Source organism: Emericellopsis atlantica (assembly GCF_019669845.1).
Source record: "Emericellopsis atlantica unplaced genomic scaffold F5Z01scaffold_21, whole genome shotgun sequence".
Lineage (NCBI taxonomy): Eukaryota > Fungi > Ascomycota > Sordariomycetes > Hypocreales > Bionectriaceae > Emericellopsis > Emericellopsis atlantica.
The window spans coordinates 506,290-532,202 of NW_025764723.1; the positions used below are offsets into that span (position 1 = coordinate 506,290).

The 25,913-nt window shown below is 52.4% G+C and overlaps 9 protein-coding genes across 9 annotated transcripts; 8 read left to right on the forward strand and 1 right to left on the reverse strand.

Moving 5' to 3' along the window:
- Nucleotides 1-182: 182 nt before the first annotated feature.
- On the forward strand, nt 183-1,097 carry F5Z01DRAFT_676038 (Alpha/Beta hydrolase protein; the record flags this gene model as incomplete). Its single annotated transcript, XM_046265206.1, has 2 exons — nt 183-420; nt 472-1,097. 2 exons carry the CDS (start codon nt 183-185, stop codon nt 1,095-1,097), a joined length of 864 nt encoding a protein of 287 aa, XP_046116487.1.
- A 311-nt stretch (nt 1,098-1,408) lies between these two features.
- F5Z01DRAFT_638430 (uncharacterized protein) lies at nt 1,409-3,028 on the forward strand (the record flags this gene model as incomplete). The annotated part of the gene is made up of 1 exon (XM_046262366.1): nt 1,409-3,028. The coding sequence occupies one exon, from the start codon at nt 1,409-1,411 to the stop codon at nt 3,026-3,028; it is 1,620 nt and encodes a 539-aa protein (XP_046116488.1).
- Nucleotides 3,029-6,360: 3,332 nt separating this feature from the next.
- On the forward strand, nt 6,361-7,986 carry F5Z01DRAFT_233646 (uncharacterized protein). The gene is made up of 4 exons (XM_046258336.1): nt 6,361-6,756; nt 6,826-6,929; nt 6,989-7,246; nt 7,312-7,986. The coding sequence occupies exons 1-4, from the start codon at nt 6,642-6,644 to the stop codon at nt 7,720-7,722; spliced, it is 888 nt and encodes a 295-aa protein (XP_046116489.1). The 5' UTR covers nt 6,361-6,641; the 3' UTR covers nt 7,723-7,986.
- Nucleotides 7,987-8,728: 742 nt separating this feature from the next.
- Nucleotides 8,729-10,162, forward strand: F5Z01DRAFT_233682 (uncharacterized protein). Its single transcript, XM_046258337.1, has 2 exons — nt 8,729-9,086; nt 9,143-10,162. Exons 1-2 carry the CDS (start codon nt 8,967-8,969, stop codon nt 9,941-9,943), a joined length of 921 nt encoding a protein of 306 aa, XP_046116490.1. The 5' UTR covers nt 8,729-8,966; the 3' UTR covers nt 9,944-10,162.
- Nucleotides 10,163-13,032: 2,870 nt separating this feature from the next.
- F5Z01DRAFT_638433 (uncharacterized protein) lies at nt 13,033-13,470 on the forward strand (the record flags this gene model as incomplete). The annotated part of the gene is made up of 1 exon (XM_046262367.1): nt 13,033-13,470. The coding sequence occupies one exon, from the start codon at nt 13,033-13,035 to the stop codon at nt 13,468-13,470; it is 438 nt and encodes a 145-aa protein (XP_046116491.1).
- Nucleotides 13,471-14,398: 928 nt separating this feature from the next.
- Nucleotides 14,399-16,483, forward strand: F5Z01DRAFT_660964 (uncharacterized protein). Its single transcript, XM_046263859.1, has one exon. It carries the CDS (start codon nt 14,437-14,439, stop codon nt 16,321-16,323), a length of 1,887 nt encoding a protein of 628 aa, XP_046116492.1. The 5' UTR covers nt 14,399-14,436; the 3' UTR covers nt 16,324-16,483.
- A 358-nt stretch (nt 16,484-16,841) lies between these two features.
- On the reverse strand, nt 16,842-19,344 carry F5Z01DRAFT_660965 (alcohol dehydrogenase). Its single transcript, XM_046263860.1, has 2 exons — nt 18,893-19,344; nt 16,842-18,825 (listed from the first exon to the last, which is right to left on the reverse strand). The coding sequence occupies exons 1-2, from the start codon at nt 18,967-18,969 to the stop codon at nt 16,926-16,928; spliced, it is 1,977 nt and encodes a 658-aa protein (XP_046116493.1). The 5' UTR covers nt 18,970-19,344; the 3' UTR covers nt 16,842-16,925.
- Nucleotides 19,345-19,964: 620 nt separating this feature from the next.
- On the forward strand, nt 19,965-21,987 carry F5Z01DRAFT_690857 (uncharacterized protein; the record flags this gene model as incomplete). The annotated part of the gene is made up of 8 exons (XM_046266136.1): nt 19,965-19,979; nt 20,022-20,280; nt 20,396-20,518; nt 20,609-20,830; nt 20,892-20,959; nt 21,025-21,398; nt 21,453-21,520; nt 21,587-21,987. The coding sequence occupies 8 exons, from the start codon at nt 19,965-19,967 to the stop codon at nt 21,985-21,987; spliced, it is 1,530 nt and encodes a 509-aa protein (XP_046116494.1).
- Nucleotides 21,988-22,810: 823 nt separating this feature from the next.
- F5Z01DRAFT_660968 (uncharacterized protein) lies at nt 22,811-24,014 on the forward strand. Its single transcript, XM_046263861.1, has one exon. It carries the CDS (start codon nt 22,922-22,924, stop codon nt 23,870-23,872), a length of 951 nt encoding a protein of 316 aa, XP_046116495.1. The 5' UTR covers nt 22,811-22,921; the 3' UTR covers nt 23,873-24,014.
- Nucleotides 24,015-25,913: the final 1,899 nt, after the last annotated feature.

The window sequence follows — 25,913 nt, forward strand, 5'->3', positions numbered from 1 at the left end:
TGAACCATTTACAGTTATCTTCACTGATCCCAAGCCGTCAATTCCTTGGCCATGGCGGAACGCCTCCATCATGTCATCGGCCAGCTCCTATAACAATCTTATCTCCGGTATAACCGACCCCTCCCCCTCTATCATGCTCCCCAGCCTCTCTAATCACAACATACCAGAGTCAAATTCACATCATGTCCTGCCCCGATTGCTTCAGAGGTGGCATTTCGCCAGGCACCCCGACCGGCACGGAGGAGACCATCCATGGCCTGCCGACCTACGTCGCGCGACCGCCCGAGGGCGTCACGCCTCGAGGCATCGTTGTCTTCGTGCCCGATGCCTTTGGCTGGGTCTTTGTGAACAACCGCGTGCTATGCGACGTCTACGCCAAAAAGGGCAGCTACATTGTCTACCTGCCTGATTTCATGAATGGTGCGTACCCTTTGAAGCAACGGCAGAGCTCAAAGTACTGACAATGAGCAGGCCACTCGCTCCACTCCGATGTCATCGGCTACATGGACCACGTTGTCGAGCCAGCCCCGACGTGGCTCTCCTTGCTCACCAAACCCGTCAGCTTCCTGCGCATGCTGCCCTTGGCCGTGCCATTTATGCTCAATACCAAGATTCCCGCCACGCATCCGGGCGTCGTGAGTTTCATCCAGAAGCTGCGCACGTCGCCGCCGCCATTCGACACCAAGGATCTCAAGATTGGCGCGGCGGGCTTCTGCTGGGGCGGCAAGCATTGCGTCCTGCTCGCTGCCGATTCAGAGGAAGACCGCGTCGCGCGACACGGCGAGACGGAGAAGAAGCGATTGATCGACTGCGTCTTCACGGCGCACCCGTCCTTTTTGGATCTCCCCAAGGACATTGAGGCCATGACGATCCCGACGTTCATCACCGTGGGCGACAATGACGCCGTCGTGGGGGCCAAGCCGGCCGTCGAGACCAAGGCGCTGGTCGACAGCATGGAAGGCCACGAGATGGTCATTGAGCCCGGCGCGAAGCACGGCTTCTCTATCCGCATGAGGCCAGGGGACAAGCACGAGATGGAGTGTGCAGAGCGCGCTGAGAGGCAGGCTCTCGAGTGGTTCGAGAAGCATCTTGGTTAAGAGGGCGAGGGCAGTCTTGGGAGCAATGGTCTCACTTTGCTCTGGGCGGTGCGAAGTTACTAACAAGAGACGAGAGGCATTCTTGCGGGAAACTCGACGCCGTGGATTTGGCAGATGTGCACTACTAGATTGACAAGTTGCCCTATGGTAAACCTAAAATGTCATCACGAGGGCCTCCAAAGCTTGCGAATAAGACTATAATTTATAGTTTGGCCCAATTTTCTGGTATTAAAGCCAGAACCTGCCCGTCGAATGCTGTCCTCCACAAAATCCTCCTTGCTTACTCGAGCCTCCTGATCATCGTAACCAACATGCTGTATCTCGAACGTTCATTCGAATTAGACTACTTCACGAAAAATGTAGTGAATTCCCTCTCAGGGGCTGGTCTTCTCTACCGATCTTTTGGGAGCTCAATTGCCACTTTGAGCCGCGAGAGCCCGGGATGCTCGGACGAAAATGATGGGGCGTCGAGCTGGTCCCGGTCTGCAAGACAGATCAGGGATCGAGCAATGAATTCTATCCGAGGAAAGTTACAATCTAAAGATATAAACGACTTTCTGAGCAAACAGACAAGCGATGTACCAACCCTCAGCAACATGGCTGAGGAGATTGTTTCGAAAATCATGAAGCAACTTTCGCCCTTATCGCTCTGGTCATTCCGCCAGGCATCACCGGTCTATTTCAGAATCTTTGACTCGAAGGACTTCAATGAGTACCAAGTTGAGCTCGGGCCCAGGGACCGGCGACCGTGCTTTCACGTGGACAAGCTCTCATTTGGGGAACGTGCCGAGTCTTCCGAACAGCTGAGGCGCGATCAAACAGGAGGCGTTGAGGACCAACTTCAGGTTCCCATGTATTGCGAATCGTGTGTTGAGGTAAACAACCGAGGGGATGGGGACCCACGACTCGTCAGTCTGCGGAAGCTTCGATTCTGCGAAGCTTGCAAAGAGAACCATGCAGGTGTTTTCTGTCCCGCCCAAGATCTCGAAGCCTACGATGCCGGAGCAGGGAAGCTCAACTGCCTCGGAACAACTGGCAGCTGGCATATATGCGGCCATGGAGGCACAGCACCGGTGATGTGGCACACAGTTGCACGCCAAATGGCAAGCGAGGCAGGCAAGAATACGGGGCAATTCTGCAAACACCGAGCACACCAATACATCCAGCCCAAGAACAATCCACCAGGGTATGATTGTGTGGTATCTGCTAACCCACGGCTTCACATGTCACGTGGCCACCCCATGGGAGTTGAATTAACATTCGGTTGGGATCTTGCCCTTTTCGATATTGATGCCAAGAGCATACCCTCGTTGGTGCAGGTCCGCAACGCTGTTTTGGCTGCCCTAGATGGCAATCTACTTGACAATCTTACATGCTGCCAACACGTGCTGCGACAGCGAAAACTACACAAGTTTGCGCGTCACGGCATTTGTGGCTGTTTCGTCATACCAGGCAATACAAACTGCCCTGGTGAAAAGTATGGGTCCAGAGACTTTCGATGCGATTGCAAGCGGATGCAAGTATTAGATTGCGAAACGTGCAGTGGTGCATTCGCTTGGCAGCTCATCTCGGGGAGACTCTTCTTGAGCTACAGATATCATTGGGAAATCAGGAGACCAACAAGCCCGCCATGGATGGCTTTGCTCGATGATTTATCCGAGGAGATATACACAAAGCACAATAAACACCTCTTGTGGTGCGATCAGCCAGGGTGTGCTAACGTCAATCGGACCCGGTGGATGGATCTCATCAAAGAGGAGGCGTGTTTGCAATACTTGAGATTCACAAAAGGAAAGAAAGACAAGGAAACGAGGGAGATTGAGGAGGACTACAGGACAATGAAGCTCAGGAATATAGGTTGTGAGGGTTGCTACAAGATGCCGCCCACGAGGAATCCAGCTGGCTGCGATATTGGAGTAGAGGAATCGTGAATTTGTACTTTGATTTAGGAAAGATTAGAAGTTCAAACATATGGCACTTAAAGTTATAAAAGATACCGGCTTTCGACGCGCTGCGTTACACGCATAGTATACAGAGGGTTGGCAGAAGTTCCGAGTGAGGATATAACTAACTGCTTCTTAACTTACTATTCTTTATGCTTTGTTCTTAATACTACCTGTACTCTGGTCGAGTAAGCTGCGTCGCTACACGCTGCCAGTGCTTAAGCATTGCTACACAACGTAAGCAACGGTCAGTCTGGAACAGGAAAACCTTTTGAGAGACGAAAGGTGAAGCCTAGGGCGGATGATTTTGGCGTTAAAACTCATATGTTCTCTCGGGGCAAGTAATAATCACGTTACTATCTATTCGATCAAGGTACCTATACCTGGCAATTCAAGAGCCCCCGAAGGTTCACATCCATAGTTATGAATGATCAGGTCCGTATCTACGTTGAAATTTAGCGTCCCGGGCGAGGGAGGTACGACTAAGTGAACCGTCGGTCTTGATGTTTGTGGAAAGTTGGAAGGACGGGAGTTTTGGTGGCTCCTGCAAACAGCGGATAACGCAATACATGGTAATATTGAACCTTCTGCTCTGCTTGTTTGTACACGAAGTCTAGCCCGTTATGTTGATTCGAACGACCTGACAGCAGTTGAATTCATCCATTTGATTTGAACGACCTGACGACAATGGAATTCATCCATTTGATTTGAACGACCTGACAACAATTGAATTCATCATGGCAGGCTGGCCAGTGATCGTTGGGGCCGTTATTGGGGCCGTTATTGCGGCCTCCATTGCAGGTCTCAAGGTCTGGTCAGACCGTCAGACCATTACTAGGCCAAGAAGGTCAATGCCCGCGTAGATTCAGCGGAGAATCGGGAGCAAGAGAAGTAGGAGGCAAACAAGTTTAAGTATGTTTCTGCACGCTATACCACCAAAGGAATACTTTACCCTGTCTGGTTCCAAGCTGACTATATATAGCTGCCAAAAAGCAGACCAAGAAGGTCAGGCGCAATTCTAGCAAGTCAGCGCACCTTGTCCGGGTCCAGTAGCCACGGATCAACGTGGTGAAGCCAACGCAGCCCCTTTACCGCATTCAATGTCCTTGCGGACAGCGGTATAAAAACGATACCTCACCTCATCGCTCTACACGAAGCAAGCCAACAAAGGAGCCAACACGCGCGGCGAGCATCTGAACCATGTCACAAACCTCAACTGTCGATCAACCTCACACTCGGAGATGAGCAAAACTTGCCCCCCCACAATCACCTACATCCAGCATCTTTCGACATACTCTTTTACGTGGCTTTCCCAAACCATCATCTTTCATTTGGTGGCGATCTCCTGGCGAAGAGTTCCAATGGACTCCGGCCTCCACTCGCACGGCTATTATCCTGAAGAGCTCCTAATAACAGGTCCAGGCGCTCACTATTGCCCAACGACTTGATCCACTACCAGACAGCGGATACCATCACGCAAGGACCGCATCCGAGGAGACATTGATGAGGCTTAGATTTCCACCTAAGGCACTCGGTTCCTTCTCCAGAGGAGTGAACCCCGTCCATTCTCCCATAGTCAAGCCGCTGAGGGGCTGATTAGTAGTTGGGTCGGTGGCGACTATCAAATACCGGCTGCCGTATGGTTTTTGCTCTCCACGCCTCTTTCTTTTTGTTGTGAGCCACGGGTATAGTGGTTATAGAGACTGGTAATTGCTTTAACTGCTACATACGACCATACCCAGTGGAAAATACGGGATCCCGTCCGCTCTCCCATAGTCAAGCCGCTGAGGGGCTGATTAGTAGTTGGGTCGGTGACGACCAGCGAATACCGGCTGTTGTATGTCTTTTTGCTCTCCTCACCTACTGCCGTCGCTAGCGACCGCTGCGGGCAAGAGGCAAGCTAATGCTTCAGCCAAGAGAATCGCAAAGACTATACTGTGACAAACGTTGGTCCTGACACTGACACACACTCGTCTAATCGGCATGTAACGATCAGAAACGCCAGTGAGTTTCACAGCGTGCACAGCTATGTGATTTCCGGGTCTGCAGAACTTTTGTCCTCGCCAAGTCACTCTACTCAATCCCAATAAGCTTAATTCTAAACTTGGTGGACTAGCGGAAGGGGTTGACTTGGTCGTCGGAATAGCCAGCAAGATGGGCAAGTCGGCCCTGAACAAGGTAGAGGCCGTCAGCAAGGCCGTGCGCTGGTTTCCCGACAAGAAGAAGGTCACGGTGTGCCTGCAGAAACTAATAATAATAATTAAAGCCATTCGATGGATGCGGCCAAGAATAGTGTTGCATTCAATTGCTTGGGTCATGCAGCGATAGCCTACCCTAGACATAAGCCAAAGACAATGCACACACGGGCTTAGATCACCCAATGCAATTGAATTTTAGTACACCACTGTCTGGATGTGCGAATCAGTATTGCTGCTTCATTGGAAGATTGTCAATCAGAGGCAAAAAAAGCTGACTAGAATGCCGGTTGAGTATCAGGCACTTGGGGGCCAATTCGCAAACATGTTGAAGGCGCAAAATGGAGCCTGAGACCCTAGTTCTGCGTGCCGTGATATTCTCTACTACCTAACTTAGTCTTCAGACATCTACCGTGTACATTTATCTTCATCATCGGTCTTTACACGTCTACACTGCCCTCGGTAGCGGCGGGCCGGTGCTGCCAAGACTCCGTTACACAACACTCAAGTCAACAACGCCTGCTGCGGGCAAGGCCACGGTGACGGTTGACCTGACACTGATGCTGAGACGCGTCTTTGCTGACTCGCACGGTGCCAAGTCGACTCCGGAGGCCGGGAATAGATTCGAGTCTACCTTACATGTACTCCGCACCCAGGCCGCATGTGATGATCAGAAACGCTAACGGGTTTCATGGCCCACTTGTTGGACGCACCATGTGCAGATCTGCAGATCAAGAGCCGACCACATACTTGCGCGTCTGCCCTACGGCTATACGCGTTCAGCACAGGTCGAGCCATGGCGAGAGATGAATATTTCTCCGCCAAATGACTGTCCACTGCCATCCGTGTTGAGCCCTCCCCCGTGTCGGGCTAGCTACATGTATCGAGTTGCCCAGAGCTTAGTCTTGAAGAATACAGTAGCCGTCTCGCAGCAGTCCTCAATCCTCATGTGACTCTGCACAGCCACCCGGACCCGGAAGAGTTTCAGCGCCTGGACATGGCCGTCGACTTGTAAACTATCGAGCCATACCATCGACTTCGATTCTCTGTAAGTGTGTCCGTGGATAATCATTGCAACCGCACGAGTCGTTCTTGGCGTTGCACCCGCCTCCTCCACGTTGCATCGCCAACGTCCATGTTCTTGGCTTCAACTCCTGAGGAGATCCTGAGGAGGAGGCGGATAGCCGAGCCAGTGTCTTTCAAGATGACCACGATCATAGACCATGAAAGACACCTCAAGCCCGCTAGGAGGTCAGTATAAAGCTCGCGCTGGTCCGACATGAGCAACAGTCCTGCATCCTCATTCTCAACGCACTCTTCGGTTCCTTTCCTCTGCAGATACCCATTTCCTTTCTTCGCTTCATCTAATCCTCCCACTCCACAAAGTATATACCTGCCGGCTCAGGATGCATTTCTCCACCCGCTCTGTCGCTCTCACAGCCTTCGGCACCCTCGTTGCTGGTCACGGGGCCATCATTGCCGCCACGGGCGACATGGGTGGAAGTGGCATGGCCATTGGAAGTACGACCTTCTCTTCTCTCAAACACATCACTTTGGAAAGCCGCCATGACTGACAACTTGAACCCGCAGTCGACCCCTCTACTCCTCGTGATGGAACCCGGGACGTTCCTTTCCAGCAGGACACGACCGTCTTTGACGGCGACGCCGAGTTTGCCTGCGGCGAGACGGACCAGGTACGCGCACTCCATCTTGCCTTTCTCTGCAGACATAACCCCCGCTGACAAGGACAAAGACGGCCGAGAATGACGGCGTCAACGAGATCGAGTCTGGCGTTGCCAAGGTCATGACCATGGCCAACGACAGCCTCCCTATGGTCAGCCAGGGAGGCGAGCTGACCATGACCCTCCACCAGGTCAACGGAGACGGCGCCGGCCCCTACGTCTGCATGATTGACGCCACCGGGACCGGGACCAACTGGGTCGCCATGGACATCACCCAGCAGGTGCCCGGTAGGAGGGGAAGAAACAACGATGGTGACACCACAGACTTTGTATGAAGCCCCTCTTCCTCTTCCTGGACGATGTTCTGTTGCTAACGCTCCTCCCCCTCTCCTAGCCCCTCAGCGTCAAGGTCGCCCAGGACCAGATGTGCATGGGCAACGTCGCCGGCATGAACAATGTCTGCATGGTCCGCTGCCAGAATCCCCGTGGTCCCTTTGGCGGCTGCGTCCCCATCCAGATGGGCGGCAACGCCACCGCCACGGCCAACCCGGTCATGTCCCAGACGGGCGGCACCGCTGAGGATGATATCGATGCGATTGTCGACGCGGCCGAGGCCGCCGATGGGGGCCGCGGTGGCCGTGGGAACCGCGGTGGACTCGCCTCTCTGTTCAACCGCTCCAAGGCGGCGCAGATGAGCGAGGCCAAGCGGGAGCGGTTGGAGAGCCAGGAGAGGGTCCGGGCCATGCGTCTGGCGCGCAAGGAGGCCAAGCAGGCCGCACGGGCCGCGCAGGCTGGACAGGCCTGAATAAAGGTCCACAGCTCGGCCTCGTGCACTCCAAAGACTGCCAAAGGCGTGGGCTCAAGGAACCATCTTGTTTCCGTGATAGATGCGGGTGATGGAGCCCCCCGGGGCCTGGAGGAGGCGGAGCTGAAGGAAAAGGGGAGAGCATGGGGAAGAGACGGAGAGTGCCCATACTAAATACCCTGGCGGTAGCGGGCTACCTCCTTAACAAAGGGCCGATATGTCTAGCTAAGATTAGCAGAGGAAACAATAATGTGAAGGGGATTATCCACGTCACTACTCTACCGACTTTTACTACGCTCCACATCCTCTTTCAAAGTCACCCCGGCGTATCTGTGGCCTCAAAGGCGCAAAGGGACCGAGTGGCGACCGTGAGGTTGTGCCATGGTTGAAGTGTCAGATACTCGCGTGGGTGCGACGGCGTCAGCCTGTGGAAGAGCAGCCTGTGACATTTGGATGGTGGTGGGTAGAGGGATGCTGTCAAGTGCCGGTCTGTGGCTACGCGCGAGCTACGCGAGGTCACGTGGTGCCGGTAATGGGACCTGAGTCACCTGACTCGCCTGACTGCTATCTCACGACCGAGTCGAGACTCTACGAAGTTGTGCAACTATTTCATCGCTCTTCTGTCATCTTTGCCGCTCTCTGGCGTCATCAACACATGATTCTACACGTGTGCACAGTCTTGCATGTCAAAGGCCTGTGCGTCGCAGGCCAGTTAACAACAATAATTGTTTCAGGCACGCTACTCACCATGCTTTAGCTAACGAGTGAGACAAGCAAGGAAAGATATGAACTTTGGGAAAAGTGGCTATATTGAATGCCGGCTTGCTCGCTTCCTCGGCGGACAGTACAAGTAACCCGAGACTAAGTACTACATTCTGTAGTCCTTCACACGCCGGCGGATGATTGGAGGGAGGGTTTGGAAGACTGGACTTGCACACCTCCGGTTGATGCACCTATGCGGATCGACTCCTTGGTGCGCTTGACCTCAACTAACGATACTGTGTTACCAGACGTGATGTGCCGGAAACGTCATGGCGGCATGTGACGAGGCATGGCGATGTGATGACGAGACCAAGGTTTCTATTCGTGGTTTTGTATATGAATCCAGACTCGGGCTCAAGTGAGTTTGGGACCTTCATGTTGGATGCATATACATTCAACAACTTTGAACACTCAGTAGGCACGACACACTCTATCACATCCAAGCCACAACTACGCACCGAGACACAATCACTGCAGTCGTAATGTTCGTACACGCCAGAAACGATGTCTTTGACACGAACCCTGCTTCAGGGGCACGGTCGCTCACCCAAGGCGGCTCAGATTGGCTCTGGGCTGCTACCGCCATCTTTGCCGTCTCGTTCGTACGTTGCTCCTGTTTGGTCGATAATTTTCAGGCACACATGCTAAGATCACACAGCTCATCTTACTCGTTCTCGGCCTCCGTCCTTGGCATGGCGAGCGCATCTTCCACTATCTGTTCACCATCGCCCTCCTTGTCGGCGCCATCACCTACTTCGCCATGGCCAGCGATCTAGGATGGTCCGTCGTAAGGCAGCATCTCCGTGTCAGTGAAGCGGCAACCTACCAGGTCTTCTTTGCAAAGTACATCTTCTGGGTGGTGGCGTTCCCCGTCATTGTCATCGCGCTGGGCCTCGCCAGCGGCGTCAGCTGGGCGACCATTGTCTACAACATCTTTTTGTCCTGGATCTGGATCATCTCCTACCTCGTCGGTGCGTACACCCGCACTCGCTACAAGTGGGGCTTCTTTACCTTTGGCACCGTGGCGTACCTCCTCCTCGCCTACCAGACGTTGTGGTCCGGCTGGTCTGCCAGCAGGCGCTTCCCTCACCAACGCGACTACACCTTGCTTGCAGGCTACGCCAACCTCTTCTGGTTGATCTACCCAATCGCTTGGGCTGTCACCGACGGTGGCAACGTCATTGGTGTCGCCCAGATGGCAATCTTCTTCGGCATCCTTGATGTGCTCCTGGTATGTGGGCTCGCCTTTGCCTTCATCTTCCTCTCGAAGCGGTGGGACCACGAATTGATGCGCCTGCACTTTACTCGGGATGGCCGCATCCCCCACGCGAGAGACTTCCACGACAAGCATCCCGTCGGCGAACGAGTCGTCGGTGCTGGCGCTGGAACTGGAACTGGTGCAACAGCCGGAGCGGGTGATGGTGTTGGTACCACTGCAGGCTATGCGCAGCCCGTTTGAGAGCATCACTGCCAACTACTGTCAGACCGCCCCGGCTGGATAATAGTCTACCGTCCCGGGTTGTCCAGGACACTCATGCCCTGGGCGGGGCAACAACTAATCTGCTGCCGGACCTTTAACACACTTTCAATGGGGAGTGGAAGAGAAAGTGATGGACACGACTAATGTTTTTCATGTGTGATTTGTAACTCCGGGTTGCATTATTGTAACGTATTTATCAATCTTTTAGTTTTAGGCGGTAAATTACCTAGGAAGGTAGATAGTCTAGCTATACGCGGTAACTCTCCCTCTTTATCCCCTCCCTAGATTTACTTAACGGTAGATATAATATATATATTCGCTAGGAGTTAGGGGGAGTAAATAAGTAAGAAATCAAGAATACTTATACTATATACCTTAGCGGTAGCGGGCTAACTTCTTAATAAAGCGCTAATAGAATTAATTAAGATTAATAAAGGATAATAATTTTAAGGGAATTATCCACGTTACTACTCTCTTGAATTTTACTAAGAAGTCGGGCATAGACGTATAAGATGTGGAATGTGAAGAGCTATAGAGGCCAGCTGGAGGGGAGCGTGCAGACATGCGCGGGTGGACTTGGGCAAGTCTTTAGTTAACATGATTATACTACATGGATTATGAGACCGTATCGTCACGAACAGAGAGTACAGTAGACAAGTCAGCCGTAGCGAAGCGGCAGATAACCTATGAAGCGGCTGTGGCAGAGAAAAGCCGAGCTGTTCTTGATGCTTACCTGGAGTTTAAGCCCAGCCATATTAACGAAGCCCACCCTTTCGGCAATACCTGTCGTGACGGAACACTCAAACTATACGCTACTCATGTGATACACCCATGTAAGCCGGAGCGCAACTCGAAGGGATGTTTTCAACGAGAATCGATGCTGCTCCTAGATATAAGCTGCGCTGGCCAAAGAAGGGAGGCAGTGAAGCGAGGCGGGGTGATGCAACATCCCGATGTCTTGCTGCTTGCATTGTGAAGTTAAAGGGTCGGGAATCAATATTGAATTGATGAACACACTGCTTCTTCTAACTACATGTAACGAACGACAAAGATACAAGCTCAACAACTTTAAAAATTGACCAGAAAAGGGATCAATCAAGTAGGGGGGATAATAACATCGCAAAACCTTAGATCTGGAGGACATTTGAAAAACATGGCCCAAGCCATGGGAGACCTAGATATTCTTCAGTCCAGACCCCAGGGGTTCTCGGCTTCAATAGCATTTGCAGCGCAAATCAAGAAAGCCTTCACAGTATCCTCCCTTGTAGCCATCAACGGTCTTACACTATAATATATGTTCGTTAGAGATCATCATACTCAAAACTGTGCTCAGTTATATATATATTGAGGGAGGGTCGACGTACGTGATTGTGGCACTTTGTGTCGTTGGGGCATCCAAAGCCGCGCTTCTCTAGAGCCGCATCTGCAGAGATGTCTTGCACAGGGGCTGCCTCCGCCGAGCGGGCATCAACAGAGGATGATGCGGGAGCAGCCACAGAAGTGGTGGCAAGGAGTGTGAAGAGAGCGGTGATAGAGAGCTTGGAGAACTGCATCTTGATGGAGCAAGAAGAAGGTCGTTTGTTGCTTGGAAAGGAGCTTTGCTGTGGTTCAAAGTGGTGGTTCTTTTGTTTCTTGTTGAGGATGTCTTAGTGAATTGGATAACCATCACTTGGAGGGGGAAGTCGAAGGCCTTTATATAGATCGATTCAGTGTGAAATCAGGTGTTGACATAATCAGAGCAACGGTCAGGCTTCAGGTCTGTTCGGCTGACGGCGGCCTGGACTCGCTGATAGAACCATACGAATGTTGAATCTTCGCGACTTTTCCATGTCCGACTGTTTCACACATCCGCCTCCCTGTGTTCGTCTAGCTTACCATCTTCGACCCAAAGTAGTGGGTGGTCCAGCTGAGTCAGAAGAGCTATTGGGACTGGAGCTTGCTCCCCGAGGCAGACCTACATAGACGGCAGGGCTCGGCTTATGCACAGGAGCTCCGTCTTCATGCCTGTGGCAAAGTGCATATAGCGATCTACGCCAAGCACAGCTGAATCCTCAAAAGGGCAGCTATATTCACTTCCCCTACTTCAACAGCAATTTCTCCCTGCCGCTAAGGACGAGCTGAACGGGCGAGAGACGGTACGGTACTCACCCGACAAAGTATAACCACAGAGGTCTCGACATTTGTATTCCAAGTAGATAAAAACAGGTAGGAAGATGATCCCCAAAAGACATGGATACAAGCTAGTCAACGATGTTCAGTTTCGGACGCCCCAGCCGGCATTACTAAGGTAGGTTTCCGGAGCGACTTCCGATGTTGCACACATATTTATTAGGCTCGCGCCGTCGGGAAATTGGCGACGGCCCGTGGGTGGCTGCAGTGATCTCCCAAGATGGAAAGCTGTCCGATGTTTTACCTCGCGAGTTGGTGCTATTTTCCCCAGGGTTTCCTGGCTTTACGTAAAGGGGGAACTTCTGAGCGGCACCTTGCAGCAAAGCGGCTGGGAGCATGTCATGCAAAGATCGCCGGTGAGCCGTTCCTGGAACGTCATGCTTCTCGCCTCACCAATCATAGAGCATCTGCCATCGGTAAGGCTCGCTGGCAAGTCAACCTCGAAGTCAATTATTACTTCATCATGGATTCATGGTTGACTTGGGTGTCATCTACCCCGCCGATCTCACATAAGCAAGGACGGCCCATTGCCAAATGGCCCCCGAAGATACAGCCAGGCTCCAGGAGGGGCATGTTACATCAGTTTTGAATAGCAAAAGTCTTGGTGACACCCTGGAGGCAGCTTGGCGGGGTTCACCCTGGGGTAAAGGAGGGATAGTCAGACATAAGCCGCATCTACGAGTGAATACGGGGCTTCGATGCGAAGTAAAGCTTCTTTTACGGGAAATAACAAGGAATCTAGGTTTGAGGTCCTGGGACATGATGGCATTGCGATATCTATAAAAGGGGTACCTGACCACAATACTGTTGGCAAGGCAAACCATCCAGTGACCTCAATCTACCAGTCAAAGCAACGACACCACTCTCTCATATTGATTATCCCACCCAATCTGCTCAATATGAAGCCCAGCTCCATCCTCACTCTGATCGCTCTGGAAGCCCAGGCCACCTTTGCCCTGCCGGCCGAGCCGGCCGAGAACGAGACCCCTAACGACGTCGGCGTCGTTATGGCTGAAGGCGAAATCGACGCCGCGGCAGTCTGCTACGACAACGCTTGCCTTCAGGGCATCGGCAAGTGCAATAGCATCTGCCGCAGTCGATGTGGATGCGGGTCTGGTCGCTGCGGTGGGTGGACAGGCCTAACCTGTATCTGCTCAGGGGTAAGTCAACATGTGCTATTCTCTGGCCAAAGGGGCACATCAAAACAACTCAATGCTAAAAAAAGAAATTTAGTGCTGAATGATTCCTTTGTATCGATGGCGTTTGTTATTGAACTTGGGAACTTTGAGTATCTCGGAACGAAGAAGTTCAGACAAGTCACCCAGCCAAGGCAATGAAGAGACTCGGACTCCTTCACAGATTGATCCTTCACAGCTGTAATTATTACAGTAATACTGAAAATTGTATTTTCGCCACTAGTATTTTTTCCTAAATTGTGCGTAAGCTTGTGCTCAGTTGCAGAACACGTCTTGCGCTACGTCCTACACCCCATATCACTCTGTGTATCGCCAGTAGTAGGACACTGCCCTTCACTTAGGCACTGCACTTTAGGCTCAACAACTCCAATAACTTCCAAGTCCTAGATGAAGTGTAGACCCAAAGCGACGACCTTCTATTCCCTCTGTAAAAAGTGGACTTCTGCGTCTTCAAGTCTGGCATTTTCAGCACCGTCCACTTCGTCGGACACCAGGAAGCAAAGCTATCTGCCACATGGCTCTCAACTGTCACTCTGTGCTTGTCGGTGCCTCAGGAGATGTCAAGATTGGTGTGTGATGCGCGATGCATTCAAGACCCATCATCGTCGCCTATAAAAAGGGGTAGAAAATCAAGACCCGGCGGCCTCGGTTCCTACTTAGGCACGTACCTACTTCGGCGACTCAGGGCCTATTACCATCCTCATCACCTTCCTCATAACCACAAGCTGCCAACCGTTCATCACCACAAGCCTCATTCTCTTCATATTCATGTCGACCGAGAGAGACTGATTTTTAGTCACGCACGAAGTTTATCAAATCAGATCTATATATATTAGTATGAGACCATACAGTCGATAATTGCGCAGGATTCCTATTTAATTAGTTAGATTTGACCCCCAGATTTGGACTGATTGATTGACCCGCAGCCATGTCTTTGAGTCCAAGATCAGCCTCTGTGAGAATTATGCATAAATTATACAGACCCAATTAGGAAATCCGCCCACGATCTTACAGGGTCGCTCCTGCATCGGGTCATTTCTCATGTTCTTCCCTCACTGGCTCCCTCCCTCCCTCACTTCCTCCTCACCCCCAACTTAAAAGAAAGCCATGGCCAGCCAGAGTCGTCCTGCACATGTACGCATAGTCTCGCCCAGCGCTTTTCCGCTGGATCCGCGTCACGAGCAAACTCGCACCCCTATACAAGGCATTCTCCGCCAAGGTCGCGTCTTTTCCAAAGAGCGGAGCGCAAGCTGCCTCTTGCGTCTCCCCGACGAGATCTTGTGGGTCATCATAGGCTTCGTCGCCGAGGAGTATCACGGTCGCTCTCTGTCCCAGTTTGCTCTGACACACAGCGAATGCAGACAACTTGCGCGTCCGTACCAATTTGCCGATGTCTGGATCACACGCAGCGAGATCTCTTGGGGGTTCCTGCGTTACCTCAAGAACGAAGAGGCGGGTGTTGACACACCCTCCATCGGCTGTCTCATCCGCTCCTTGACTTTCACCATTGACGCCGATTTTCAAAGCTACTACGCCCCCTGTGGCTATGACAAGAAACTTGACGAGTGGAGTGAGTATTGGGGGCCGATGGTGGAAGACCTTGCAGAGGCAATACGACACAAGACGCCCATGCTCGACCAGATTTATTGGATGGATACGGGTGGGCTTGACATGAGCGAGAATCTATTCGCCGCTGTGGTTGGGCATGCGACTCCTTCGGGTCATTTGAGGAGACTCTACTTGGAAGATCATGAGATCAGTTACTGCAAGGATTCTGACGGTTTTCTCGATTACCGTCCCCCAAAGCCATTCCCAACTTCTCCCACTCTCCCGCTCAGAGACCTGGCCTTTGGCTTCAGCCGCCTCGACGAGTGTTGGAACGATTTTTGCGGCGAGTCATCCAGGATCGTCGAAACGTTTCTGCGAAGATCCGCAAAGACCCTAGAATCTTTCGCGCTCAATGCATTCCTCGACATCGGTCCGGACACGAGGGCAGACTTTCGAATGACCGGTTTTCGGAACGGGTGCATTTTCTTCAACAAGCTGCGCAAGTTTTGGACATACACCGAAAATCTAGACAATCTTTACCCCGATGTGGTGGAATCCTTGTTATCGGCGCCTCTGGAGAGCTTCGCCCCGTCCGCCGAGCTCTGCTCGATTATGACAGCAAACGGTCTCCTCGAGAGGTACCCCCTGCCCCAGCTTCGGACATTTGCAGTGACGGCTGCGCCCAGCGGCTTGAACCCATTTGACACACCGCAATATGTCGACGAGGTCCTTCGGCTCGGGCGGTCTTACGGCCCACAGCTGCATGAGCTTTTCATCTACGTCCGGGGGTACGACCGCAACGAGTACGACGACAACGAGAACAATACCAGTGTAGGCATTCTAGTCGCACACTTATCCAGCGGCAGTTTTGATAACTTACGGTCGTTGTGCTTCTCTTGGGCCATTGATCCCGAACTGGAGACTTTGCGCACCATTGGTTGCCACCTCTTGGCCTTGGAGGAGCTGTCGTTTGGCTTTCAGCCCGATGAAGCCAAGACGTTTGCAACGTTGAGGGACGAGTGGCGGTTTCCCTGGCACACCACATCCTCGCCAGACCACGGTGACTTCATCGCCGCCATCGCCCCTCTGCAGCGTCTGGAGAGGCTCTGTGTCTTTGGCGACGAGTTTGTCGCGGACTGGGCCGGCGACGGCTGGGCCTGGCATCGGTTCTTTAAAGACCACGTCTGGTTTCATCAGGGGCGGAGCTTTGTCCACCGCGAGAGGGGGAAACAGGGAGAAGGGCAAGACTGGTCCGAGGCCACGCGCGGACACACCCGCACTGGCGACAAGGTGGAGGACTGGCTCACGCCCTGGGTGACCGGCAAGGAGAGCGTAGAAGAGGGCCGCCAAGCCGTCGGAGAGATAGCCGCTCGATATGCAGACGTGTTGCCCCAGTTGCGGGAATTCATGGCGGGTAGAGTATTGGTGGAGATTTCACGTGAATGAGCGTTGCAATGAAGATGAAAGGTCCAAGCACATGGAGTTGGGAAGACTTGGCTGTGCCTCAAACTCAAGTATTGTGTGGCAGGCCAGTGACTGCCCTGCTTGGTCAGGCTGCACATTCGGCCTTGAAAAGGCAGCATCTTCGCGGCATCGCGTTCTGCCTTCTTTTCTTAGTATCAGCATCTTCTTCAGATAGTGAATGTTTATTCTCGCTGTTTTGATTTGCTGTTCCTCATCATATCAAGGACCCTAGCTACGGTTGAGCGACCAGCACACTCGACATGGGAGATACCAATTTTGAGACAGAATACCGCACTCACTCGACAAAGTCGCTAGCGCTAGTTGGTAGAATCTAGCCGCATATGACTTAGCGCTATAGATATATGCTTATATAAAAGTGCGAATCTCTCGTTAGCTTTATATATATGTAGGTAGTCTTTAGGCATTATAACGCTCATAGGCTGCAATTGCTACTCGATATTGGCACTACTCTTGATAGGGATATTGCTCGCTGGGACAGACCAGCGCTAGCGACTTTGTCGAGTGAGTACGGTACCCATTTATCACATTATTGACAGTAGACACGATCAAAACTAATGCCTCTGTCATTGACCCAAAATAACCGTGGCAGCCTTCTCACTGACCATGTACACCGGCACAGCGATATAGAAGCCCGGGATCTCAGGGAAGACAGACGCATCCACAACGCGCAGTCCCTCGGTGCCGCGCACCCTGAACTTGCTATCTAGAGCAGCCATGGGATCGTTGTCCTTGCCAATGGGGCAAGTGCAGCTGGCGTGATGCCCCCATGCCTCGTTGGTGACCCAGTCTTCCAGATCGGAATCAGAGACACTCGAACCGGGCCAGATTTCCTCGAAGCCACCGGCGAGAGGGATGACGTCCCTCATCATCTTCCGAGATAGCTTCATGCCCTCCACAACGGCTTCTTTGTCCGCATCGCCGCCCTGCTGGAAGTAATTGAAGTCGATCTGGGGCATGTCTGTGGGATCAGCCGAGCGGAGGCGGACAGTGCCGGCCTTGTTGGAGGCATGCGCCTTGAGAGTGATCCATGACCAGTGTCTACGATCACATGTCGTGTTGGCAGAATAACCGGGGTAGTAACCGCGAAAAGCGACAGGAGCGCCGGCGATAAAGAGGTCGGGGTCACTCGTCGTGGCAACGGATGACTTCTTGACGACACCGAGAGAAATGCCGTTGGAGGCGTAGATGCCCTTGTCACTGGTCAGCCACTTGGATAGGCACGGGTCGCCGTCGCTGCCAAACGTGCAGCCCTTGATGATTTCAAAGTCAGACTGGGTCTCGCCAACGACGGTCGTTTCATAGCGATCCTGGAGGTTTGTGCCGACGCCGGGAAGGTTGACAATAACAGGGATATCGAATGCGTCAAGCTCCGTCTTGGGGCCGACTCCGCTGAGCTTGAGGAGCTGAGGAGTATTGAAGGCGCCGGCAGCGAGGATGACTTCAGCTGATGCGTTGACGGAGCCGGCAGTCGAGGAGGCACCAGTTGTAGCGCGAGGATCGGCCTTGTACAAACTCTGGCCCGATAGAAAGTCGACACCAACGGCGCGGGGCGTAGTGCCAGACGTGTCGAAACGGACCTTCGTGGCGAGCGTGTTCATCATAATGTCCAGGTGGTACTTGCGGGAGCCGTCCGCGTTCTTCGCATTGGCAGTCTCGAGGACGAACTCGCGAGGGCCGACCCGAATGCCATCCTTGACTGTGATGGGAACCTGGTAGAGCCCCTCGGCAGAATCCCGACCTGGCGTATCCGCATTGACGTCCCTGAGCAAGACTTGGCCAAGACCGTTGACGGTGGAGAGGACGAGGCCGAAGAAACCCTTGCCCATGGCGGATGCGGCTGAGACAATGACAGTGAGGAGCTTGATATCCTTGATGACGAGGCCGAGATCGGTGACGCTCGTCGTGAGCCATCCGTCAAAGCCATGGCCAACAATGGCGTTGGGCAGATATCGGGCGCTCTCGAGACGCTTAAAGTACTGGCGCATATTGGAAGCACTCCATGAGCTGTCGCCGGTAAGCTTGGCAAGCTTGTCCCAGTCACTGGCATGAGGATAAATGGTGATCAGAGCATTATGTGCTGCGCAACCACCGAGGGTGCCAGCTCGTGGGTACAACACACCCAGCGGCTCTGCATCAGCACTGGGCGTAAGACCAGTATACAGACCGCCATCGCTCGTCCGGTAGGACATCTTGGTGTCCCTCTTCTGCACATCGAGATCGCTGTGGTGGTTGACGTAGTAGTCCCAGCGCATGGGCTCATACTCTGTGGATTGCAGGTTGAGAGCGGGCACCTGGTACTCGGTGGACAGGCCTTGGTCATCGCCTGCCTCGATCAGGAGGACTTTCTTGCCTGCAATGGCGAGGCGCGAAGCGAGAGGCGCACCACCTGGCCCCGAACCGACAATCACATAGTCGTAGATGCTGTCGAAAGCAGCCCTGCGCACGACATTGCCACTGTCTTGACTGCAACGCCACAAACTCTGTCAGTGTCGTGTCTCTGAACATGAAGATAAGAGGGTGGGTGACTTGCGCTACGTCGGGAATAGCAATAGCTGCCGCAATAGCCGTGAGGCTACCAAGTGAAAGCAAGAACCGAGACAGATGCATGGTGGGGCCTTGACGTTAGTGACTGGAATCGGGGTAACAGCCCCTTGCAAGTTGCAACACCAAAAACAGGGCCGGCGAGGCTGGGCAGACGAACGAGTGAACTACCTTGGAAGGTGGATGGTCTGGCTGCGCGCGCGCGGTGACTCTCCCTCTTCTTTCCCTCCCCAGATTCGCTTCACGGTAGATACGATATATATCTTCGCCAGGAAGAACCAGGACTGTGCGGCCGACGCTCGGCACATGTGCTTGTGCATAATTAATATCTGCCGGTCATAAGACCTATTCCGGGGTTGACTGCTTGTCCCAACTCAGCAGCTCGCAGCGTTCACGTCGGAGTCCGGCCCCGTCTTCTGGCGATATGTACGTGAGGTTAAGGTTCCCCGATCGGCTATGGTGTGATGGGTGCTTATTCGGTGGAACTTGGACGGCCGGCCCGGGTACCTGTAGGTGGGGCCCACCACACCCTTCAATTTCCACGTATCAGCCACTTCCAAGTTCCGCCTGTAGGCTGTGCATGCGCCGACATATTTACGTATTGTCTAGCAACGCCCATCCGGCAGATCTGGTCGGTCTATGCAACTGCCATCTTGGGTCTCACGCCCCGTGTCCCAACATCATGCCACTTGCCAGGGCAGGCAGGTATGCTTCGGGCACTCAGTCTGACAGATACCGGAAGGGTTCGTCCCGACTCCGTGTCTTCGCTCCAAGGTCCACATCCCGGTCTAAGTTGACCCGCTTAGCAAGTTAGCATAGACTATCGACAAGTGCCATGCAGCTTCTGGAAGCATTAAGCCCTCTTTGGCACTACAATTGCCCGATTGAGTCAACCCTGCCAAAAGCCACGTTCCACGACGAGTCAGACCCCCAGTCAGACCCATTAACACCTGACATATATCCGGTAGTCTCATACATTTTCAACGCGAGCTACTCAACCTTAAGACCCCCTAGCTGCGCCCAGGCCCCTGGGCACCAAGGTGGAAAGAGTGTGGTCCAGAATGCGTACTGAAGCTGTTTGTCTTGGCCCTCTTTTCCACTTGTCTCTGCATTGATAGGCCTGTCTCATCTCCTTCATCCTGGTCCGTGTCCATCTGCGCATACTCTCTTCCCCTTCTCCCTCTTGCTTTGCTTTTGATTCGGGAAGCGACAAGGAATTTTGTCGTGTTGGTCGTCGTTTAATATATGCGCAACGCGATCCATACGATGAGAACACCTGCCACCGCGCTGCTGGCAGCGTCGTTGGCATTGTTCGCACCGCGACCTGTCGCTGCCCAGAGCGTGACAGATCTCCTGTCGGCGACCCCAGAATGCGCTGTACGTATTTATTCCCTTGGTCTTGGACAGGATCAATCCCCCCCCTGTCCAGCTACATTTGCTCACTTGCTGACGCATTCTGCAAACCAGTTACCATGTCTTGGAGACGCAATAGCCAGCGCAAGTTGTAGCCTTACATCAGTCAAAGTGGCAAGCGATTGCATATGTCCCAACCAGACACTGCAAGCCGATCTTTCAGCATGTGTTCAGCTCGCCTGTCCTTTCGCCGACCAGGCCAGTAAGTTTCCCCCTGATGCATACCCCTCCACTATTGCGACAATGATATGCATTCTGCCGAGTCCGCATAACTGATGGAGATACACTGTAGCGGCAACAACGTTGCTCGGAGGCCTTTGTGCCGGCTATCCCGTCGAATCGAGAAGCACGGAAGTCAAGGTCGCCATCATTGCTTGTCTCGTCTTGACTCTCTTCATCGTTGTCATGCGATGTGTCGCCCGCCTGACCGTGTCGAATCGTCTTTGGTGGGATGACTGGATCACGATCCTTGCGACGGCCTTCTTTATTGGACTGTGTTCAGTCCAGTTTGCCAGTATGTACCCGAGTATCGAGCAAAGCTTCAATGGATGTCGAGCACATGCTGATCAACACAGGCGCCAATCTGGGATTTGGAAAGCATTACTGGACCGTCAATGCCGAAAATGCGCCGGCTATCTTTCAGGTACGTCCTGATCGACGAATTGAGCCACCCCTGGCAAGGACACCACTTGCTAACCGAATGCCCAGCTCTTCTACTCATCCCAAATTCTCTACGTCCTTGTCCAAGTCACCGCAAAGGTCGCCATCCTCGTTCTCTTCGGCCGTATCTTCCCCGCAACCTGGCTCCAACGCGCCATCATTGTATTCGGCGTGCTCCTCGTTGCCCACGGGTTGATCTACATGCTTCTCGTCATCCTACAATGCTTGCCTGTCCACTCCATTTGGGACAGATCGGTCCAGGCAAAGTGCGTGAATATTACAGCCATGACGTTCTCTGGCGCCATCCTCAGCATCATTGAGGATATCGTCATCTTCGCCCTGCCGATCAAGGAGGTCTTCCAGTTGCGTCTGACGATGCAGAAGCGCATAGCGCTCGTCCTCATGTTCAGCGTGGGCTCTTTGTAAGTACTCATGCAAGTATTCCCGTGACATTACCATACTGACCTTTTTCTCAGCGCTTGTGTGACAAGCATGGTCCGATTAAAGTACATTGTCACTTTCGCTGATTCCCTTGATGCAACCTGTGAGTGAACTTCTTCCAGCAGCAACCCACAGCGAAGTGTATCAACTAACAATATTCACCTCGCAGGGGACAATGTGGACCCCGTCAACTGGTCCGTCATTGAAGTCGCGTGCGCCATCATCTGCGGCAGCCTCCCGACCCTCCGTCCACTCTTCCGAAAGGTCCCCGGTCTCCTCACATCCCTCAAATCCCGCGATGGAGCCAAGACTCTCAGCACACCTCGCCATGCCGACCAGCCGCCCAGCATACCTCCCAAGGACGCACAGCTCTACCCCTCAGCAGGGCCCTTTGAGAAACTACAGAACCCTTCTCGTTTCGAGGGCGCCACCTGGAGAGTAACTAGTGCACCGCGGTCGGGCCAGGGGAACGAGACCATGAGCTCGCCGTCGGTGAATAGCCGATTGGAGTATGAGTTGCAAGAATGGACCACAGAGGAGAAGGGACAAAAGGTGCGGGCAGCTGTGTAATGTGAATGCACAATATGATATTTAATACCCTATTATATTACAATACCTTTAATTAACGATTGCACCCATTATTCTTCGCACCATCTGCCTCTTGCATAGCAAGTTTCAGGTTCTCCTGCTCTGAGCCCTCCCCCCCGATCCTTTTCGAGGTATTGAGGTTCGGGATCTTAGTCTGCTTCTATATAATTAATCTTAGATTAGGGTTCATGTCATAGCACTAGCCCCACTGCTCGGCGGCAATGTTAAAAGGCTACCCTATACTAGCTACACCAGGGGGGCCCGCGCATAGATCCGGGACTTCGGCTATAATTAATTATTAGGCAGCAATAACTTAAGCATAAGGCGATAGTATTGATTAGGACTGGGAAGAACAAGATAGACAGAGATCTTCTAAGCCTGGACTCCATGTTCCCGTGATGAATCGTGAACAGAACAACGTTCGCGACGGTCTAGACGCAGCACCGCACGAGAATATCTCACTAGAAAACGAATCTGTCGACCACGATAATGCAGCATTTATTTCCAAGCATCTGAGGGAAGACCAGCGGCTTCGAAATGGGGCCAAACCCTTTAACTACACAGAGCCCGCGCTTACAGAGCGTGCAGAAGGCGTGTACGACCTCTAATCCTCCATTGAAAATATTGTGACTAATTTAATCAGGTATCGCTGGGTCGAGTGTTCACCCGTGGCGTTAAAGTCCTGCCCTCGAGGTAAACGCTCGCTTAATGCATTGCTTATCTCGTTGCCTGGGTTACTGGTAGAAACGTATGAGAGAATGCTATTGAACATCGATGCAGAGGCCGTGGAGGACGCAAGACGGACCTTGAATTTGCTTTCAAGTGCGGGGTCGCATGCCCCTCAACGCAGAGAAAAGAAACAGCATCCTCCCAGTCCTTCCTTACTCTGCGACGCCGTGCTACGCAAATCATCGCAATGTCCGCCTCCCCATCTCAGTCGGACGCTTCTTCCCATGCGGTGGGGGATGATGAGGACATGTCCGCCCATGAGGTCGATATTAGTTCTCAGTCATCCGCTTCTTCTTCATCCCAAGCTTCCATATATAATCCGATGGAGGATTTGGAAGGCATGTCGTACTCGCAGGAGGACACTGTCCGTGCGTTCCGAGACTACTACGCCTTTCTCGCTAAGATGTACGTGGACGAGTCTCTGATCATCAACCCACCCTCCGGTGGCTGGCCTTCTATTACCAAGGAAAGATACCGTGGCATGGGCAAGACCGATGTCGTTATTGAGCTGCTACGCCATCTGCCGTACCTCGACGAATTTAGCGGCGACTTCCTCGCAGTTCAGACCGCGCCTTATACCACGTTCTGGAACTTTGTTCTTGGTTGCAATGGGTCAGGAAAGGAAGCTGAGTCAACTAAGTTATACACAGAGGGCCCCCAGTTCACGGACTCTATACCAGCTCATGTCATCGGCCTTAGCTCCGGAGAAAACGATCCTCTGCTTTTCTTGCTAGACACTCAGTTCGGAGTTATCTACTGGATAGAAGCCCCAGGTTATGTTAAGGATAACGACGGATCGAACCCGTCCTTTATTTCGCCCATCTCGAACGACCCCTACGACTGGGCCCCTGAACACGAAGCGGACTGGCGGCACGAACCATGCTGGTCTGTCGCCGATTTCTTCACATTGCTCAAGCAGCTATGCCTCCAACTAAAACACGTCCCCCTCAAGCCACAGCAGGTCGTCTATGTCTGGGCTTCGCCATCTAGTTGGTATATGTCTCTGGTCCCCCCGGTTCAAGATGTTTACAGACAGCATGGCTGGCCAGATGTGGACAACTTCCGCAAAGAAAAATGTCAAGCTGCGATCAAGGCCCTCCTGGCTGCGCGGGAGGAGGCTGAAGATGCACGAGAATAACGCGTGGGATTTGGCGCCTGAAAGTCAGTCATGATGACACAGAACGAGGTACATGCTCCCAGTCCACGTATTCAGTACGTAGATAGCCTCATTTCCACCTTGTCTCCTCATATATGCGAATCGATTACCACGCTTCCTCTGCAATCCAGCTGTCCGAGTTCAAAGCGCTCAGATACTGATTCTCCCGTCCGCCAATGTAATCTCAAATACATCGGGTGGTTGTTGTTTATTTTGAGACCTTCTCCGTGCGGGCTGCTGAATGGTCCTTTGCATATTTGTCGTTATCAGACATGCCCCAGTCGCGTCCAGAACCTTCTCTTTACGGAGCATTCAAAGAGCCATGTGTATATGGGCTCAAAATGCGATGGCCAAGCGAGGCTCATGAGTGAGGGGAGCGTCGACGGGCGCCAAAGAGGCATCAGCTCATACTTCATGTTCCTTGCAAAGTCGTATCTGAGGTATTATAAGGAAGACCTTTGGATGTCTCTGGGGCGTTTCCATGCATGTGGCTTCCAGGCTATCGTGATATGTTGAGACCCGAACGCACGTGATCGGTTCTGTTGGCACACTAGTTTTCACCAATGTGACCTCACCTAGAGCATGGAGAGTGCCTGATCCGTTTAGAATCACAACCCACATGGCAATGAGATTACCAAGTGTATTTTGAGGTTACAAGAAGGGGGCTCGGAGACGTCAAAGGCTCCATGGGCGTCTGCTCGTCTGAATCATGCAAGGACGCGCTACTGATGATGTTAATTACATGAGCACGGTGCCGCTATATAGGGAGGACGCGTACAGTCCCGGCTATAATTACAAACTGCTTGAGTTACTTTCACATACGACCACACCTAGTGGAAAATACGGGATCCCGTCCGCTCTCCTATAGTTTAGCCGCTAAGGGGCCGATCAGTAGTTAGGTCGGTGACGACCAGCGAACACCGGCTATTGCATGTTTTCTAGTCCTTTTTTTTTTTTTTGTGGGGGATGAAATTCGTTAGCTGCTGGTGAGGGCGATGTTTTTTTTAAGGGCTCAGGGATAGTGTGGTGATGAGCGGGCGTGGACATACGTGTGTCTATTAGATTATAGAGTCCGCAGCCCTGACCGCAGTAGCGCGATATACGATCGGATCTAGGCTTATCTAAAAAGGGGTAATAGCGGACCGACGAGCGAGTAGCCCTTAGGGTTTCCGTTAATAGCCTTAGGCGAGGGATAGTAGTAAACGCGTGCTACTCGAGGAAAGGCTTATGCGAGAAGTATATAAACGACCCGTTAATAAGAACCGCGTAGTTATAGGCGGTCGGCGTATTTAGACCAAACCTCTATATCCTACTTAACGGGTACCTTTAGGAGCCTTAGCTAGTACGAGGCGACGCTAAGTATAGCTAGGACCAGGAGCTATAGCGAACTAAGGCCGACACTATCCGTCTTAGTATCGCGGGCGGTTAGCACTATCTACGCTTAATAAAGGCCGAGAAGAGACTAGTCGACGAAGCGATAGGCACTCTTAAATATCCCGTGTGGCGTCTTACGGACGGTCGGGTGCGCTATGAGTAGCATAGGGAAGAATAGAGCGGTAACGTACCACGAGGCGACCTTAGCTATATCTTTATCTCTCTAAAAGATTAGTTACGCTATATTTAAGAATCTATCTAATAGGTAGTGCTCGGCCTTCTTCTCGGCAAGGCCTAGTATATAATCTATTTAGGCTCCCTATAGGACGAGAGACAAGCTTTAAAGTAACGCGAAGGAGCTACACGGCGAGCGGGAGGTAAGACGACCGTAGCCTTATAAGTTATACGGGCGTCTATATAAGCGCGCGGGCGGGCTATACTTAGGCAATATATAAGATTAATCCGCTACCGAGGATTATAACGGACTATTACTAAGTAATAACTATCGGATCTTCGGGCTCTCGAGGTTTCTTATTAATTAGGGATCTCGGTATATATAGCTTCGCTCTTAGAAAATACTTCCTAGGAGGTTTGCTACTTTCGCTTACCGAGGATAGAGTACTAAATTCGCTTTTACCTACCCTATACA

Bases quoted from the DNA above. Each gene is read 5' to 3' on its own strand.
- F5Z01DRAFT_233646 (XM_046258336.1), top strand. From the start codon at position 6,642: ATGCATTTCTCCACCCGCTCTGTCGCTCTCACAGCCTTCGGCACCCTC. The intron at 6,757-6,825 runs GTACGACCTTCT...TTGAACCCGCAG, and splicing joins AAGTGGCATGGCCATTGGAA to TCGACCCCTCTACTCCTCGT. The intron at 7,247-7,311 runs GTATGAAGCCCC...CCCCTCTCCTAG, and splicing joins ATGGTGACACCACAGACTTT to CCCCTCAGCGTCAAGGTCGC.
- F5Z01DRAFT_660968 (XM_046263861.1), top strand. From the start codon at position 22,922: ATGTCCGCCTCCCCATCTCAGTCGGACGCTTCTTCCCATGCGGTGGGG.
- F5Z01DRAFT_233682 (XM_046258337.1), top strand. From the start codon at position 8,967: ATGTTCGTACACGCCAGAAACGATGTCTTTGACACGAACCCTGCTTCA. The intron at 9,087-9,142 runs GTACGTTGCTCC...AAGATCACACAG, and splicing joins CCATCTTTGCCGTCTCGTTC to CTCATCTTACTCGTTCTCGG.
- F5Z01DRAFT_660964 (XM_046263859.1), top strand. From the start codon at position 14,437: ATGGCCAGCCAGAGTCGTCCTGCACATGTACGCATAGTCTCGCCCAGC.
- F5Z01DRAFT_660965 (XM_046263860.1), bottom strand. From the start codon at position 18,969: ATGCATCTGTCTCGGTTCTTGCTTTCACTTGGTAGCCTCACGGCTATT. The intron at 18,826-18,892 runs GCAAGTCACCCA...GTGGCGTTGCAG, and splicing joins ATTGCTATTCCCGACGTAGC to TCAAGACAGTGGCAATGTCG.